The 13342-nt window shown below is 44.1% G+C and overlaps 2 protein-coding genes across 11 annotated transcripts in view; one reads left to right on the top strand and one right to left on the bottom strand.

Moving 5' to 3' along the window:
* Positions 1 to 9427, bottom strand: part of NBR1 (NBR1 autophagy cargo receptor) — a 28895-nt gene extending 19468 nt beyond the window's left edge. For 3 of the 4 annotated variants that reach the window (XM_038385233.2, XM_043503431.1, XM_043503432.1), the window contains exons 1-6: positions 8805 to 8943; positions 6912 to 7022; positions 3733 to 3795; positions 2312 to 2330; positions 1507 to 1529; positions 474 to 692 (exon numbers count right to left, since the gene is read on the bottom strand). In XM_038385233.2, the coding sequence (XP_038241161.1) occupies positions 474 to 692; positions 1507 to 1529; positions 2312 to 2330; positions 3733 to 3795; positions 6912 to 7022; positions 8805 to 8915 (546 nt within the window). In that variant the 5' untranslated portion in view covers positions 8916 to 8943. Of the gene's footprint in view, positions 1 to 473; positions 693 to 1506; positions 1530 to 2311; positions 2331 to 3732; positions 3796 to 6911; positions 7023 to 8804; positions 8944 to 9326 lie in introns of those variants that run through there. The other variant, XM_038385234.2, reaches the window with a different exon arrangement.
* A 12-nt stretch (positions 9428 to 9439) lies between these two features.
* Positions 9440 to 13342, top strand: part of BRCA1 (BRCA1 DNA repair associated) — a 50732-nt gene continuing 46829 nt past the window's right edge. For 5 of the 7 annotated variants that reach the window (XR_006277298.1, XR_006277297.1, XR_006277299.1 and 2 more), the window contains exons 1-2: positions 9440 to 9663; positions 12133 to 12232. Coding sequence is in view for 4 of the 7 variants with exons in the window: in XM_038385227.2 (XP_038241155.1) it covers positions 12153 to 12232 (80 nt within the window). In the remaining 3 variants the exon portion in view is untranslated. Of the gene's footprint in view, positions 9664 to 10886; positions 10954 to 12132; positions 12233 to 13342 lie in introns of those variants that run through there. The other 2 variants (XM_038385229.2, XM_038385230.2) reach the window with 2 other exon arrangements.

Genomic DNA, 13342 nt, shown 5'->3' with positions numbered 1-13342 from the left:
CTGTTAGTCTATAAGGTACCACTGGACTCTTTGCTGCTTTTACAGATCCAGACTAACACGGCTACCCCTCTGATAAAAGTTTACTGAAAGCTTCCTCCGTTATTAGCATTAGCTGCAAAATTACACACTGAAAGCTAGAGAAAATTATTCAAGAGCCGCTAGTTTGTAGCTGAGAATTACCAGAGGGAATCAAGGCTTTAGGAATCCAACAATCGCACCTCTTCTAATGTTTAAGACACCATCCTCGACATTAAGGATTCCTTCATCCCAATATTGGACCAAAAACATCTCCCCTCAGTTACATCCAATCAACTTTACTGATTTCAATGGGTTTGACCAGGTGCGACTGAGGGGCAAAATTTTGACTCAAGCCTCCATCTTGTGTACAGGTAGATGACTACCAGCCTGCAATAATAGGTTATCAAGTGAAACATTTCAAAATCATTTGTTTTGAATACAGCTCTGTATCCTACCTGTGCTGTGGTTTGCCTTTCAGCCTTTAAGTCTTGCCCTAAGGCCTGAGCAAGCATGGAATAGTGTGAGAGAGGTCTCTTTCCATCTTTGGGAATGGACAGTTTTTCTAACCCAGCTTTTTCACAGACTTGCGTGGAACAGGAATGCGAAGTTTCACTTGGAAGGGAGTTTACTTGATACACTTTCATTTGGAGCTGATTTCCTTGTGTAACTGCAACCTAAGTGAACAGTGCGTGATACATACACTTTCCATTCTTGCCATTTCACAAGCAACAAGCAAGTTTTCCACAGAGACATATACTACAATGGTATGACCGAAAAGCCAAAAAAAGCAAGTGACATGCCAGACTACAGTCAGCTGGTCTCTATTACCAAATAAAACTATTAGAAAGTCATAATATAAATGGAACAGAAAGCAGACAGAGCTTCTGCAGGTTTTGCTAAATCCACAACAGAGTAGTTTATCTGACCTGATAAAAAGGATGACTATGAAGAACTTTAGCCCTGGAGCTGTCAGGAGATTATTCCACAGTTCTTTTGTTCTTGAATATTTAAACATTATTTCCAGAACAGAAATTCAAAATTGAAACAAGTGATGAAAGGATTTTTCTTGTGCTAGTTACACAGCAAGTGGTTTACTGTTTACAGCTGCTCTGACAAATTAACCTTAGATTCAGCAGCTGAGCTCACCACCACTGTAGTTTATATTACGCAGGAATGCAGGACTGGAGCTTGTATGTGGTAAGGCCTTTAAGAGCCTGGAAGACCATGCTTTGGAGTCTTTTTTGCATTCTCTGAATATCGTTTTGTTTTTTAAGATGGGAAACATTTGGGAAGTCAGTGTAACAATATTTTGGCCTGGAAGAATTATTCTAATAAAGTTTTCAAACTAGCATCTAAAACTAGACAACTTTACAAACAGGTTGTTCCGATTCCCCACATGCCAGATAGTACTGGATTTTTCTCAGGCTATGTGGATTTTCATTATAGAGATTTTTGAAGATATTAGAAAACGTTACAGGGACCAGTTACCTTCAGAGCTTCTTCATATTCCTCTAAAAGAAAAAGAAAAAAAATGCATGAATACTTCCATGTCCCAGACATAACATGGGGCATTTAGCATATGCTATTTGGGTTCCTGTGTCAGGAAGTGAGTGCTCTTCCTCAAGGACTCGATAGGATTTAAAGGGCCTTCTGCAATTTACAAAAGTAGCACAAAAGTATATGCATCTGCAGTCTGGCAATGTAACATTTCTCCCTTCATTTCTACCCATTTCTCATAATTCCCATACAACCAGCCAATGGATGACCAAAAAACCCTTCGAACTCCGCAAAAGACCTGAACGTCAGGACCTACTCGGGTAGAAATTCATGATATCAGCAGCCTTGATGGACCAAACAGCCCTTCATTTGTGAAGAGCTTGAGCGAGGAACACGATAAAGCCCGCAACCAGCACCCAAGCATGGATTCCCCATCCAGGGAACTTTGGGGGAGGAATGATCAGTTGCCATTCACACAAAACAAAAGCAGGTCAACTCCATGAGAGCAACAGAACTAGCCAACAATCCACAGGCTTTTTAACAATTTAAAAACCATCTCTCTACATAGCTTCCAGCAAAGCTAATAAGTCAAGGAGACACCAGGAGGATGGTTAAAAGGGGAGTCTTAAGAATAGCAGTGCTATAGATGTTCAGGGCATCTCAGTGGTGAAGAGGGAGGGTCTGGGCTTCTGAATTGGCACTGCCTAGCAGTACCACATTTCCCCAGAAACCTAAGCAGTGCTATTACTTCACTGAAAATAATAAACCAAGTATGAAAAACAAAGTAATACCTTACCTTCACTATTGATAGAGACCTGTGAAGAGAAATAATAGTGAGCAAAAGCCATCACGTCATTAATATTTTCCTATTATTACTCCCCATATGTTCCAACAACTACATTTGAAAATTTATTTTCAAATAAAATTCTCTTATTCAGAATTCCAGAAACACGGTCTTACTTCTGTTACCTCATTCTCATCTCCACCCAGGTGTTATTTCATACAGATGAATCTTGTTATTAACCTAGATTGTATGCTCTTTGGGTCTTTCTATTAGATTTTTATACCAATCCTCAACTGAGGCCTCGAGGCACTACTAGAACACAAACACAATCCTGTCTACTAGAAGCAAATTGGAGAAGATTCCATCCGTGTCTTTGGGCCATTGACAGAAACAAATCACATGAGCACAGTCTGACCTATTACCTTTCAAGGTGTAACGCTCAACTGAATTAGACACAAGCCAGCCCCATCTCCTACAGTTTGCCTGATTAGTAAGCGTGCACAGAAAAGTTACTAATCCATTGCATAAAATAGATCCTATTTCATCACTACAGATGTTGATTCTGAAGATCCTGGGCAATAAGTCATCCGTTAGCATTTTGGAATGAAGTTTAACAAGAGAGCACCTAGTCTCCATAGGTGTGCCTTAAAAGATAAGGGGAGACTCCATTCCTGTAATCTTTTTCTGGAGACAACACAATACTGATCTGTTTGTTAAGTAAAGTACCAAAAAGGGCTTTCCTCAAAGCTTCCAGAAGTGTTTGCTTTTCTCCCATCATACAAGAGCAGCTGTGAGCTATCCAACAGGAGCAGTGTTCAGGAGCTTTCTAAGAGTTTTACTGTGATCTATACCTCTAACTATATATTGAGAGGCAGTGAGTGGGTCAGGTTATGCTATGCAGGTAGTTACCCAAAAACAATAATTACAAATAGGCAATTTACTAACTCAGAAGGGAAGCATCACTTCATAGAGATCATGGAGTTTGAAGAAGACATGCAAAGAATTTGAATGCTTCATGTCATAGAAATAAGCCTAAATTTTCCATGAGAAAGGGCATGTACTAAGGAGCTAGGGCTTTGCAGTGGCTGACAACACAAGTAGCTACAACCCTGTGAGTCTCCAGGAACAGGAACATCCCTCCCACATAACAGCATGGAACAACTACAGGTTTTCACTAGGCCATGGGAGATGGCCAGCAGTTTTCCTTTTTTTTAAAAAACCGGGAACATCTCATTTTACAAGAGGGGAAATCAGCAAAGTGAATCCTCCATGTGGAGCTGCAGAGTTCCAAAAGGAATTAACTCTGACCTGTCTAACACAACACAAACCATTTGCCTGAACAACCAGCTACAAACCATCAATTTACTGGCCTCACACTAATGTTTCGGGGGGGGAGGGGGACGACACACAACAGGAATCACTAACATAAGTACCTCATCATTATCGTCATCCATGTATTTGATCTGAATGTTGCTTAGATCAAATGAAACTTTCACCTGCAAGTAAAAATACAAAAAGAGTGAGACAGGAACATGGTAGTTCTCAGTTAGTCAGTTATTAATAGGGGAGATGGTTAAACTCTCTCCCCTCCCATTGTCTCTCATTTGAGACCAATTAAGTTTTATGAAATCCATTTTTCTGCAGTCAAGTTACATCCCTCTCTAGGCCTTACACAATTTAAATACCTATGACCAAGGGCAATACTTCCCTTTGATCCCTTCTTCCTTAGTTAATATGCACCTAGCCCAAGCTTCATTCAGCAACCTTTCCACTGAAATGGGATTTACACAAGGTTAATGGTCCTATTCTGTGTAAACACCCTACAGTAAAGAAAGGCTGAGGCAAACTATTCTTAAGCACCTGCACTTTTACACAAACAAGCAATCAGGAGACAGTTTACTCGTGAAGAGCCTTTATTTGACATGCCTGCTTCACTTGTCCCCTTGGGTTTCCAGATACTGAAGCTACACAAGCACTCAGAGCAAAGTACCTTACTCTTGCATTACCCACTACCTGATATTCTGCTCTGTGGGACCACAAAGAATCTCTAACTTCAAGTGTTTCAGATTCAAGAAAATGGTTCCATGCAGCCATTCTGTATTTTGCATTAGCAGAAGACCCTGAATGGCTCCAAATGAGCCATAAACACAGGCAGATGTTTCCTATTGTGATAAGTCTTTGGGGGCCATGTATGTTTCCAAAATTATGAAAATTAAATAAGTAAACAATCCTTTTCTTTCCCATAGCAGATTCAAATCTCTCTACTTGACACGAGGAATTATTACCTATGGGCCAGTTTTCTGCAATTCTGAACCTAGTAGAGACAACCAGTGGTGACCGAAGACAAGTGAAAGTTGAGTTTCTTAAACTGTAGTTTCCTGAGAAATTGAGCAACTCTCCAGTGAAATAACTACAGTCAGTGTAACGGATCAGGACAATAAATGCAGTTGTCCCCAAGAATATACCCCAGAATCAGCACCTTTGAAAAGTAGTCTCAGCACTCCTAATAGAATCCCTCTCTGCAAGGTTTATCATTGCCATTTTATCAATGAATTATCTGCAAAGCTCCCAGTTGAGAAACTGCAACACTGAATGTTTTGGAGCATCTGCCCCAGCACTCAAGTATCAGTGGAGCTATAGGAAGCACTGCAAATTGACTCATGTCCCTCACTCCCGGTGCGAGTAGGAGATGAGAGTACAGACCTGATGATCCTGTCCTTTCCTAGAAACATCTGAATAGCTTGTCATGCCAATAAAGTATTTTGAATCTGAACTACAACTCCTCCCAGAATATTACAGTGCAGCTCTCAAGGGAGTTAGAGCTGTTTAGTTCCTGAATACAAGGATGAGAGCTGTGAAGCAGGGCCCTCTCCCAAGATGCATCATTCAAAGATCATAGCCAAGTCTTATATAGTGATGGAAAATAGAGTTATAAGCTGATAACTGCCCATTATGTCAAGAACAACAAAACAGGAAAAAGATGGGGAGTTATTGCAGGTGGAAAAGAATTTGGTGCATTATTTCTGCTATGGCTAATGGAATTGTGAACTCTCCCAGACAGCTACCCCAGTGAAAGCTTTTAACTAGAAAATGTTGGAAATGCAAATCCAAGCTAACACTTTTCAGTGACCAGTCATCTAGCATATGATATATAGATTGGTCCAAATGATTGTGCGAGTCTACACGCTCAGCTTATATGCAAGATAAACACGTGCATCCAAAACCAGTCCATAAAAGAGCACTAACATAACAAGAAGCTGATAACTTATGTCAGCATTTCCACTGCACCTCAGAACAAAGATTAAGTTTCAGGAGAACCAGTCAGAGCCAAGGCAGAGAACCATTAAGGTACATTATTTCCCTATGTCTATTTTGGTAGGGAAGAGAATTAAGAGGTTGAGGACTAATCAGCGCATTTGATAGTGGAAAAAGCCTAAATTTGAATCTTTAGTAATTGTTAGTGCTGTGGAAAAGAACAGGATATGGAGACATTACCTCTTACTTTCAGATAAGATTGAAAGATTCAAACTTTCACAATAATATAATTTCACCCCAAAACTAGCTAGTTGCAACCAATTTTAGAAAACACAATCAATGGTAAAAGGGGGTGAGATTGGTGAGATTTAGAGAGATGGAGAGACAAAAAACAGATGATAGCATGATTATGACTCCTAAAGCTGAAAAGGAAAGGGAGAGAAGCTTCATTTTTAAAGTTTACACCAATTACTCAAACATAAGAACATCACTATGATTTTGAAATAACATAACCAAATTGGATTAGTATTCAAAGCAACTTGAGTTTTAGATTAAGTTTACTAAGGCCATGTCTACACTGTATCAGCCACGTGCTCCTAGTGTGGATGCAGTTTATAGCAGCAAAGCTGCACTTTTACCATACTGCCACCACAAAAGAAAAACAAGATATACCAGTTTTGCCAGTATAACTGCATCTACGCTAGGGGCTTCTATGGGCACAGCTACGTTGGCCAGAGATACTTCTCTTCACACCCCTGACCAACATACCTACGCTGGAAGAAATATGTAGCGTAGACATAGCTAATAGCTTAATGAAATCTAGAGGATCTTATGTTTAACTGCATCAATAAAACGAACTTTAAGAACTTCTTCACAGTGGCAATTATCTATTTCAGTGGTTCCCAAACTTGTTCCGCTACTTGTGCGGGGAAAGCCCCTGCCAGGCTGGTTTACCTGCTGCGTCAGCAAGTGCGGCCGATCGCCCGCAATTCGCTGCTCCAGGCTAAAGGGAGCTGCTGGAAGCGGCGCAGGCCGAGGGACATACTGGCTGCCGCTTCCAGCAGCTCCCATTGGCCTGGAGCAGCGAGCTGTGGCCACTGGGAGCCGCGGTCGGCCGAACCTGTGGACTCGGCAAGTAAACAAACCAGCCCGGCCCGGCCAGGGCTTTCCTTGCACAAGCGGTGGAACAAAATTGGGAACCACTGATCTATTTTAACATTCCCTTTAATTTGCTTTTTTCAAAAGAAATACAATTGCCTATATTAAAAATAAAAGTTCTTTAATTCCTAGATTTCTATGAAAATTGGAAAGAGACAGAATAGTATACAGGATCCATCAATACAATTACAAAACTCACCATGGCTTCCACATCAGCCCAGGTAGTGTTTGATGAATCTGAAACCAGGAAACTCTGAGTCTCACCTCTAAAAGTCACACTGAGGTTTACCTGGGGCTCCATGCTGTAGGTCTATGGAAAAAGAAGGACTGTTACCCTAAAATATGTTAAGACATTTCAGGCCAAATTCTCTTCTGGAGAAACTGAATGCAACTCCACTGACTTCACTGGAATTGTGAATTTAGTCCTTAGTATTTAAGGTTTGAACACAGATGGTTAAAACAACAAAGGTGATCTTAATTGAAATGCTTGCAGCACTTTGTTAGTCCAGGAATTAACAATACTTTGCCTTTAAAAATGACAACTTTGCTCACACAAGGGACACACGAGTTTTCAGCAATTTCTCTTCTCAAATTGGCCACCCAACAGAGCGTTCAACCAGAGTCTTGGCTCCATATCAATCCTGGAAATTTGCTACACCTCTTCCAACAACTATTTACATTGCAACCTAGAGTCAGGAGACTAGCAGCAATTCCCTCTCTCAGTCCTCAATGCGTTAGGATGTATTCATGATTGATTGATTGATCGATCACACAGCTGAGTGAGTGCATCACTGCCCTTTCAGGCAATGTCCACACAGCTTTTCTCTGTGCTTCAGGTAATCAAGTTTTTCTGGCACTCTGTTTTTTAGTCAATACATTTGTGAGAAGCAGGAAACAATATGTAGGTTTTGCAGAACCTGCATTAATCCCATTTCAGAGTAGCAGCCGTGTTAGTCTGGATTCACAAAAAGAAAAGGAGTACTTGTGACACCTTAGAGACTAAAGGAAAAGGAGGACTTGTGGCACCTTAGAGACTAACAAATTTATTAGAGCATAAGCTTTCGTGAGCTACAGCTCACTTCATCGGATGCATTTGGTGGAAAAAATAGAGGGGAGCTTTATATACACACACACAGAACATGGAACAATGGGTTTATCATACATACTGTAAGGAGAGGTTTCAGAGTAGCAGCCGTGTTAGTCTGTATTCGCAAAAAGAAAAGCAGTACTTGTGGCACCTTAGAGACTAACAAATTTATTAGAGCATAAGCTTTCGTGAGCTACAGCTCACTTCACTGGATGCATTCAGTGGACGAAGTGAGCTGTAGCTCACGAAAGCTTATGCTCTAATAAATGTGTTAGTTTCTAAGGTGCCACAAGTCCTCCTTTTCTTTTTATTAATCCCATTGCTGCTAGAGCCTCCTTAGAGCATCAGGCAAGGCCGCCTGTGGTCCAGGAGCCCGCTCCCAGGCCATATTTCCAGGGGAAGCTGCTCTACAGCTGATGCCAGCTGTGAGAGGGCTGCCCAACTGCTCGATAGGAATTAAAGCCAAGGCCACTCCTTTCAAACCTGGATGCCCAGAACCCAGCTTTCAGGAACTGAACGGTCTCCGGGATAGCAGCTACCAGAGCTCAGCACCGACACAAGGCAGAGTGGGAGCCTGACTCCAGGGGAGGGATTCGCTGCCTGGCCCATAACGCAGGCCCGGAGGCGGCAGGGTGGTCAGGACGTGAGAGTGCAGCGCCCTGTCCGTGCCTGGGGCTGAAAGCGGTGGCGGGCTATGCAGAGGGTACAGAGTCGGCTGGGGGGCAGAGGATCAGGCCAGGCCGAGGAGCCAGTCGAGGCCCGTGGGGCCGACCGGGCCAGGCCCCGGGCGAGGGGCGGGGCAGGACAGCCACGTAGGTTGCTGGGGGGCCACCCAAGGGGCACGGACAGCCCGGGGGCCTGCAGTGAGAGAGGCTCGTGACCTGCCCCGAGCACGGGCGGCGGATCGGGGAGCCGGCTCGGCGTTCAAGGGTCTGCCCCGGGGTCGCCAGGGGGCAGCGGGGGAAGTACCCGGGCCGGGCCACACCGCCGCCGGGGGGTCCTTACCCGCCTGCGGCCGGTCCCGGCGGGGAAGGGGGACGGTTCAGCGGGACCCTGGGCAGGGGGAGGCTCCAGGCGCCGCTCGCTCCTCACTGTTGTGATAGAGGATCCTAACATGGCGGATTCGTCTCATCTAGCCCCGCACCATTTACTGCCACCCGATTGGTCTGCGCGCCTGCCACTCAAAACCTTCCTCCTGCTGATTGGTCTCCTCGATGAGGGGTGGAGCCACGTTTTTGGGGACCACAACAATAAACAAGACGGGAGAGGGAGGCCGGATCCGGGGTGGTTTCCAACAGCCTCCACTTCCGGGGTGAACTACTGCTGCCAGCATGCAGCCCCCTTAGGACGGCAACTCCCGGCATGCACAGCGTCGTCTCCCTAAATTTCAGCGCCCGACGTTCCCCACCTCACCCGGAACTACGACTCCCAGGATGCCTCGAACTGACTACTACGGTTCCGAGTATACACCACGCCCCGTGCGCAGTGCACGCTGGGAGTCGCAGTGCTTGTTGGGGCGGCATGTACCTCCTAGGCTGGGCCTAGCTCCAAACATGGCCCCGCCCAGTGAGGGAATCCAGGGCTGCACGAACGCCAGGCCTCGCAGCTCGCTCTAAGGCTGTGACGGAATAAACAAGCCCTGAGGTCACATGGGGCAGCACAGCCAACCAGCTGTTCTTCTAGCCTACGTAACCTTCACTTCCTGGTGCGCGACAGTCATGTGGCTGTAGTGGAGCCAATAAGGAGAAACTTTTCTCCCCACGTGACGCGAGCTCAGATGTGTGATTGGCTGCTTAGGTGAGGTGGTTTCCTAGGTGATGGAAAAGGCGCGAAATACCTTCAGGCCGACTGAGGAGTTTGGACAGTGAGTGTGCGAGAGGAACAGGGATGGGGGAGGGTGTCGGGGGTGTGTGGGGTGGTGGAAAGGGTGGGGGGTAATGCCTGGGGTGGGGGAAAGGAAATAAGAAATGTATGGGGCAGTACGGGTAGGATAGGCCCTAAGCTGGCAGGGTTCGGGTGTGAGGTAGGGCCCCAAGCTGGCAGGGCTTGGGGGTGGGAGTGCATGTGTGGGGTAGGCCTCAAGATGGTAGGACTTATGGGTGGGGCAGGCCCTAAATTGGCAGGGCTTGTGGGTGGGACAGGGCGCAGGCAGGGTTTGGGGATGGGGGTGTATTGTGGGGTAGTGACCTAAACTGGCAAGGCTTAGGGGCTGGGGGGGATGTGCAAGGCAGGACCTCTGGGGGTGAGGGGACAAGCTGGTGCAAGGGGTAGGCTTGATTCCGGCAAGGTTTAGGGTGGGGGATGTGTGCGGCAGGATCTGGAGGGATAAGCCCCTAGCTGACAAGGTTTGGGGGTAAGGGGCATGGTGTGATAGGGCCTGGGGAGTGGGGTGCAGTGAGCAGGAGAGAGCTCTGTCTGGGGAACCATTACACTCTCTTGGTTTGGCTGCTTGAGCCTATTGTTTGTCTGAGGGAGGACCCCCACTGTTGTGGTTCTGGGGTGTCGACACTCTCATTCTCTTTAAATTAGGGACTGCTGTGATTGCCCTTGGGCTCTGCAGTTTGCTACCTGTTTATCCCTCCTTTCAACTGTTCTGTTTCTGAGGACAGTGCTAGGCTGTCTGCCTCTTGCGCTCTCTCTCGTTTTCAGCGTGGCTGATTCTCCCTTGGGTTTTTCTGTGTTTACTTTTGTCCTTGCTTCAGTATAAATTTAAGATGTTGCTGCCCCCATCTGTCTGAGCTTCAGAACTGAGTCTATGCAATAATCCCTTTTCAAGTGAAAAGTCTCATACCTGGAAACTGCCATCCTTGAATAAGGTGGCACAGAGTGTCCTTTTGGTTCAAAATCTAGATCTGATCATTCAGGCTAACACTAATCTGAGCTTCTGCAAGTATCACCTGCTTTTGCTGCTGAGTGCTCACTGTGACTATATCATGTTTTGTTTCTGGTCTCCAACTGCACATCATTTGAATAGCCCATACTTGTAAGATCTAAACTGATTTCATTCAATTTTGATTTGTATACTCTTGCCCTGATACTCACAACTCCAAAAGCTGATTTTATTCCTTGTGTGATCTAATAGGTTTTCCAGATTCCAACTCTACTATGTCAACTACTGTTCTCAGATAATTTCTCATGCTTTCTGCAAATTAATGTAAGAAATATTAAATGTTTTATGTAAATCTATGGATATTTAGCTTTTCATTAGTTCTGGAAACTGTTCATGTGCAAGGCCCCGATCCTGGAAGCATCAGTCAGTGGAGCTCAGGATTGGGCCTCCTCACAACTAAGACTATGTCTACATTGCACTTTCATTGGTAAAACTTTTGCCAGTCAAGGGTGTGGAAAAAAATCACACCCCTGATCGATAAAAGTTTTACTGATGAAAAGCACCGGTATGGACAGCGCTTTGTCAGTGGGAGACGCTCTCCCGCCCACAAAGCTACCCTCATTGTGGGTGGTTTTATTTTGTCGGCGGGAGAGCTCTCTCCTGCCGACAAAGAGCAGCTACACTGCGTACCTTACAGCAGCATGGCTGTAGTGTCACAGCTGTGCCGCTGTAAGGTGCACAGTATAGGCATAGCCTAAGATACTTGTGCATTTCCTGCTTTGACTATTACTACTCTTCCTGACATGCATCTCACCCATTTCTCTTCTGTCCAAGATTCAATTGACAAAATAATTTCCTTGTTAGCAGCTATAACAGCATGTTTCCCACAACTCTAAAAGCCCTGCGCTTGCTCACTATCCCTCTGCATATTAAGGTCAAATTCTGATCTTCAAGACTGAGATTCAGTTCCTCCCTGTATATTCAATATAGTCTACTTTCATGTCCTAATCTGTTCTGTCCACCAGAGATGCCAGCTTTTGACTTCTCACATAAATCTCTGCTGTTTTCTGTGCTGCCTTCTGTGTCTAGAAAACTCAGCTGAAACCTATTCACTAAGGCATCACCCTTGTTGAATCCAGGTCCCTCCTAAAGACTCACATCTGCCCCAAAGCCTCAAAGAAATAAACCAATTCATATTTTAAATGAAAGGTTGAAAAAAAAGTTGTTCATCAAGAAGTGTACATGAGTTCGCTGAGTCTCCATATGATCTTATTTCTGTTACTTTACCCCATGCTGCTCTATTCCTCTGTGGTCAGCTTCATATGTAATGTCAAGTCGAAATTGTCAGTTATAAACTCTTTAGAGCAAGGATCCATCAAATTCTCTGAGGAACCTAATACATTCTACATAATACATATTAATGTGGTAATGGTTACATTGCAGGCAAATGTGAATGAGAGATGATGTGCCAGAATAAATTGCAATGACATTTCTTTTTTGTAGATTGTGTTTGGAATTGAGGAATGGACTCGTCTGTGGCTGCCATTGGAGATGTGCAAAGTGTACTTTTGGCTATGCAGAAGAACTTGGAGTGCCCAATATGGTATGTCAGGGGAATAATCTGGACTTCATACTATGCAGTGAATTATGACACATTGTTTATTAACTTTTTTTTTCTTGTATTCAAACACTACTTACTCTACGCACAGCCAGAAAAACACACACAATAGTTGGGGCCATTTGGAAAATGAATATTTGGGTTTTGTGAGGTCCAAGCTTTCCGTATCTCAGAGAGCTTATTGAGAAAATATTTTTCAGATCTAAGCATGAAGAGTTAAAAACAGCACCTGGATGCATGCAACAAACGTGTTCTAACAAATCCTGCCTTTATTAATGAGGAAGCATGAACCTCCTTTAACGATTCAGTAGTGGGGGAAAAAAACTGGAACTGGCTGGATCCAAGTGCTGCTTGTGAGAGAGCCTAGATCCAGCCTGTTTGTCTCTACACAAGGTACATAGTCCTTTAAAACAAGCAGGATGTTAAAATGTTAAGGGTCAGTTAAAGCCAGGAAATTCAGAATTCTTGATGAATTTAGGACAGACTCTTAATTTCTAAGAACCACATATGTGGTAGATTTTGCATTTAATAGCAAACAGTTCAGGGATGAAAGGTCTGAGTTGAGTTTTAAACAAGCTTAACATCTCGCTTTTGCCCCAGTGACTAGAAAATGATGTGGCTTAACTGCAGTGGACATGTTATAGTGTAATCTCTTCCATTGTAAAGCCACAGTGTAGAAGACTCTATAGTCTTTATGACTATTCAAGTGTCACTGTACTACCTCTTTCGGAGCATTTAGGGTGTAATAATGCTGGTGATTCTTTGGTAAATACCTGAATCACGGCATGATTTGTCATGACAATAAATAGTGAACCATTTGAGAGTGGCAAAAATTAAATATTTTCCATATGTGTATGGAGCTCCTTAAATGACGGTAACAAAAAGGAGTCCGGTGGCACCTTAAAGACTAACAGATTTATTTGGGCATAAGTTTTCGTGAGTAAAAAACCACTTCTTTAGATGCAACAGTACAAATGACAGTAGAATATCTTGTCTGAGGGGAGAGTTTTGCCCAGTGCAATCACCTACTCATTGATGGGAGAACTCTGAGAGGCAACATGGATTTGATTCTTAAAGCTAGCAGCATATTTGCTA

The sequence above is a fragment of the Dermochelys coriacea genome, chromosome 27, assembly GCF_009764565.3.
Source record: "Dermochelys coriacea isolate rDerCor1 chromosome 27, rDerCor1.pri.v4, whole genome shotgun sequence".
In the NCBI taxonomy this organism is placed as follows: Eukaryota; Metazoa; Chordata; order Testudines; family Dermochelyidae; genus Dermochelys; species Dermochelys coriacea.
Note: the sequence above shows the minus strand (reverse complement) of the source record. Positions and strands in the feature narration are given on the sequence as shown.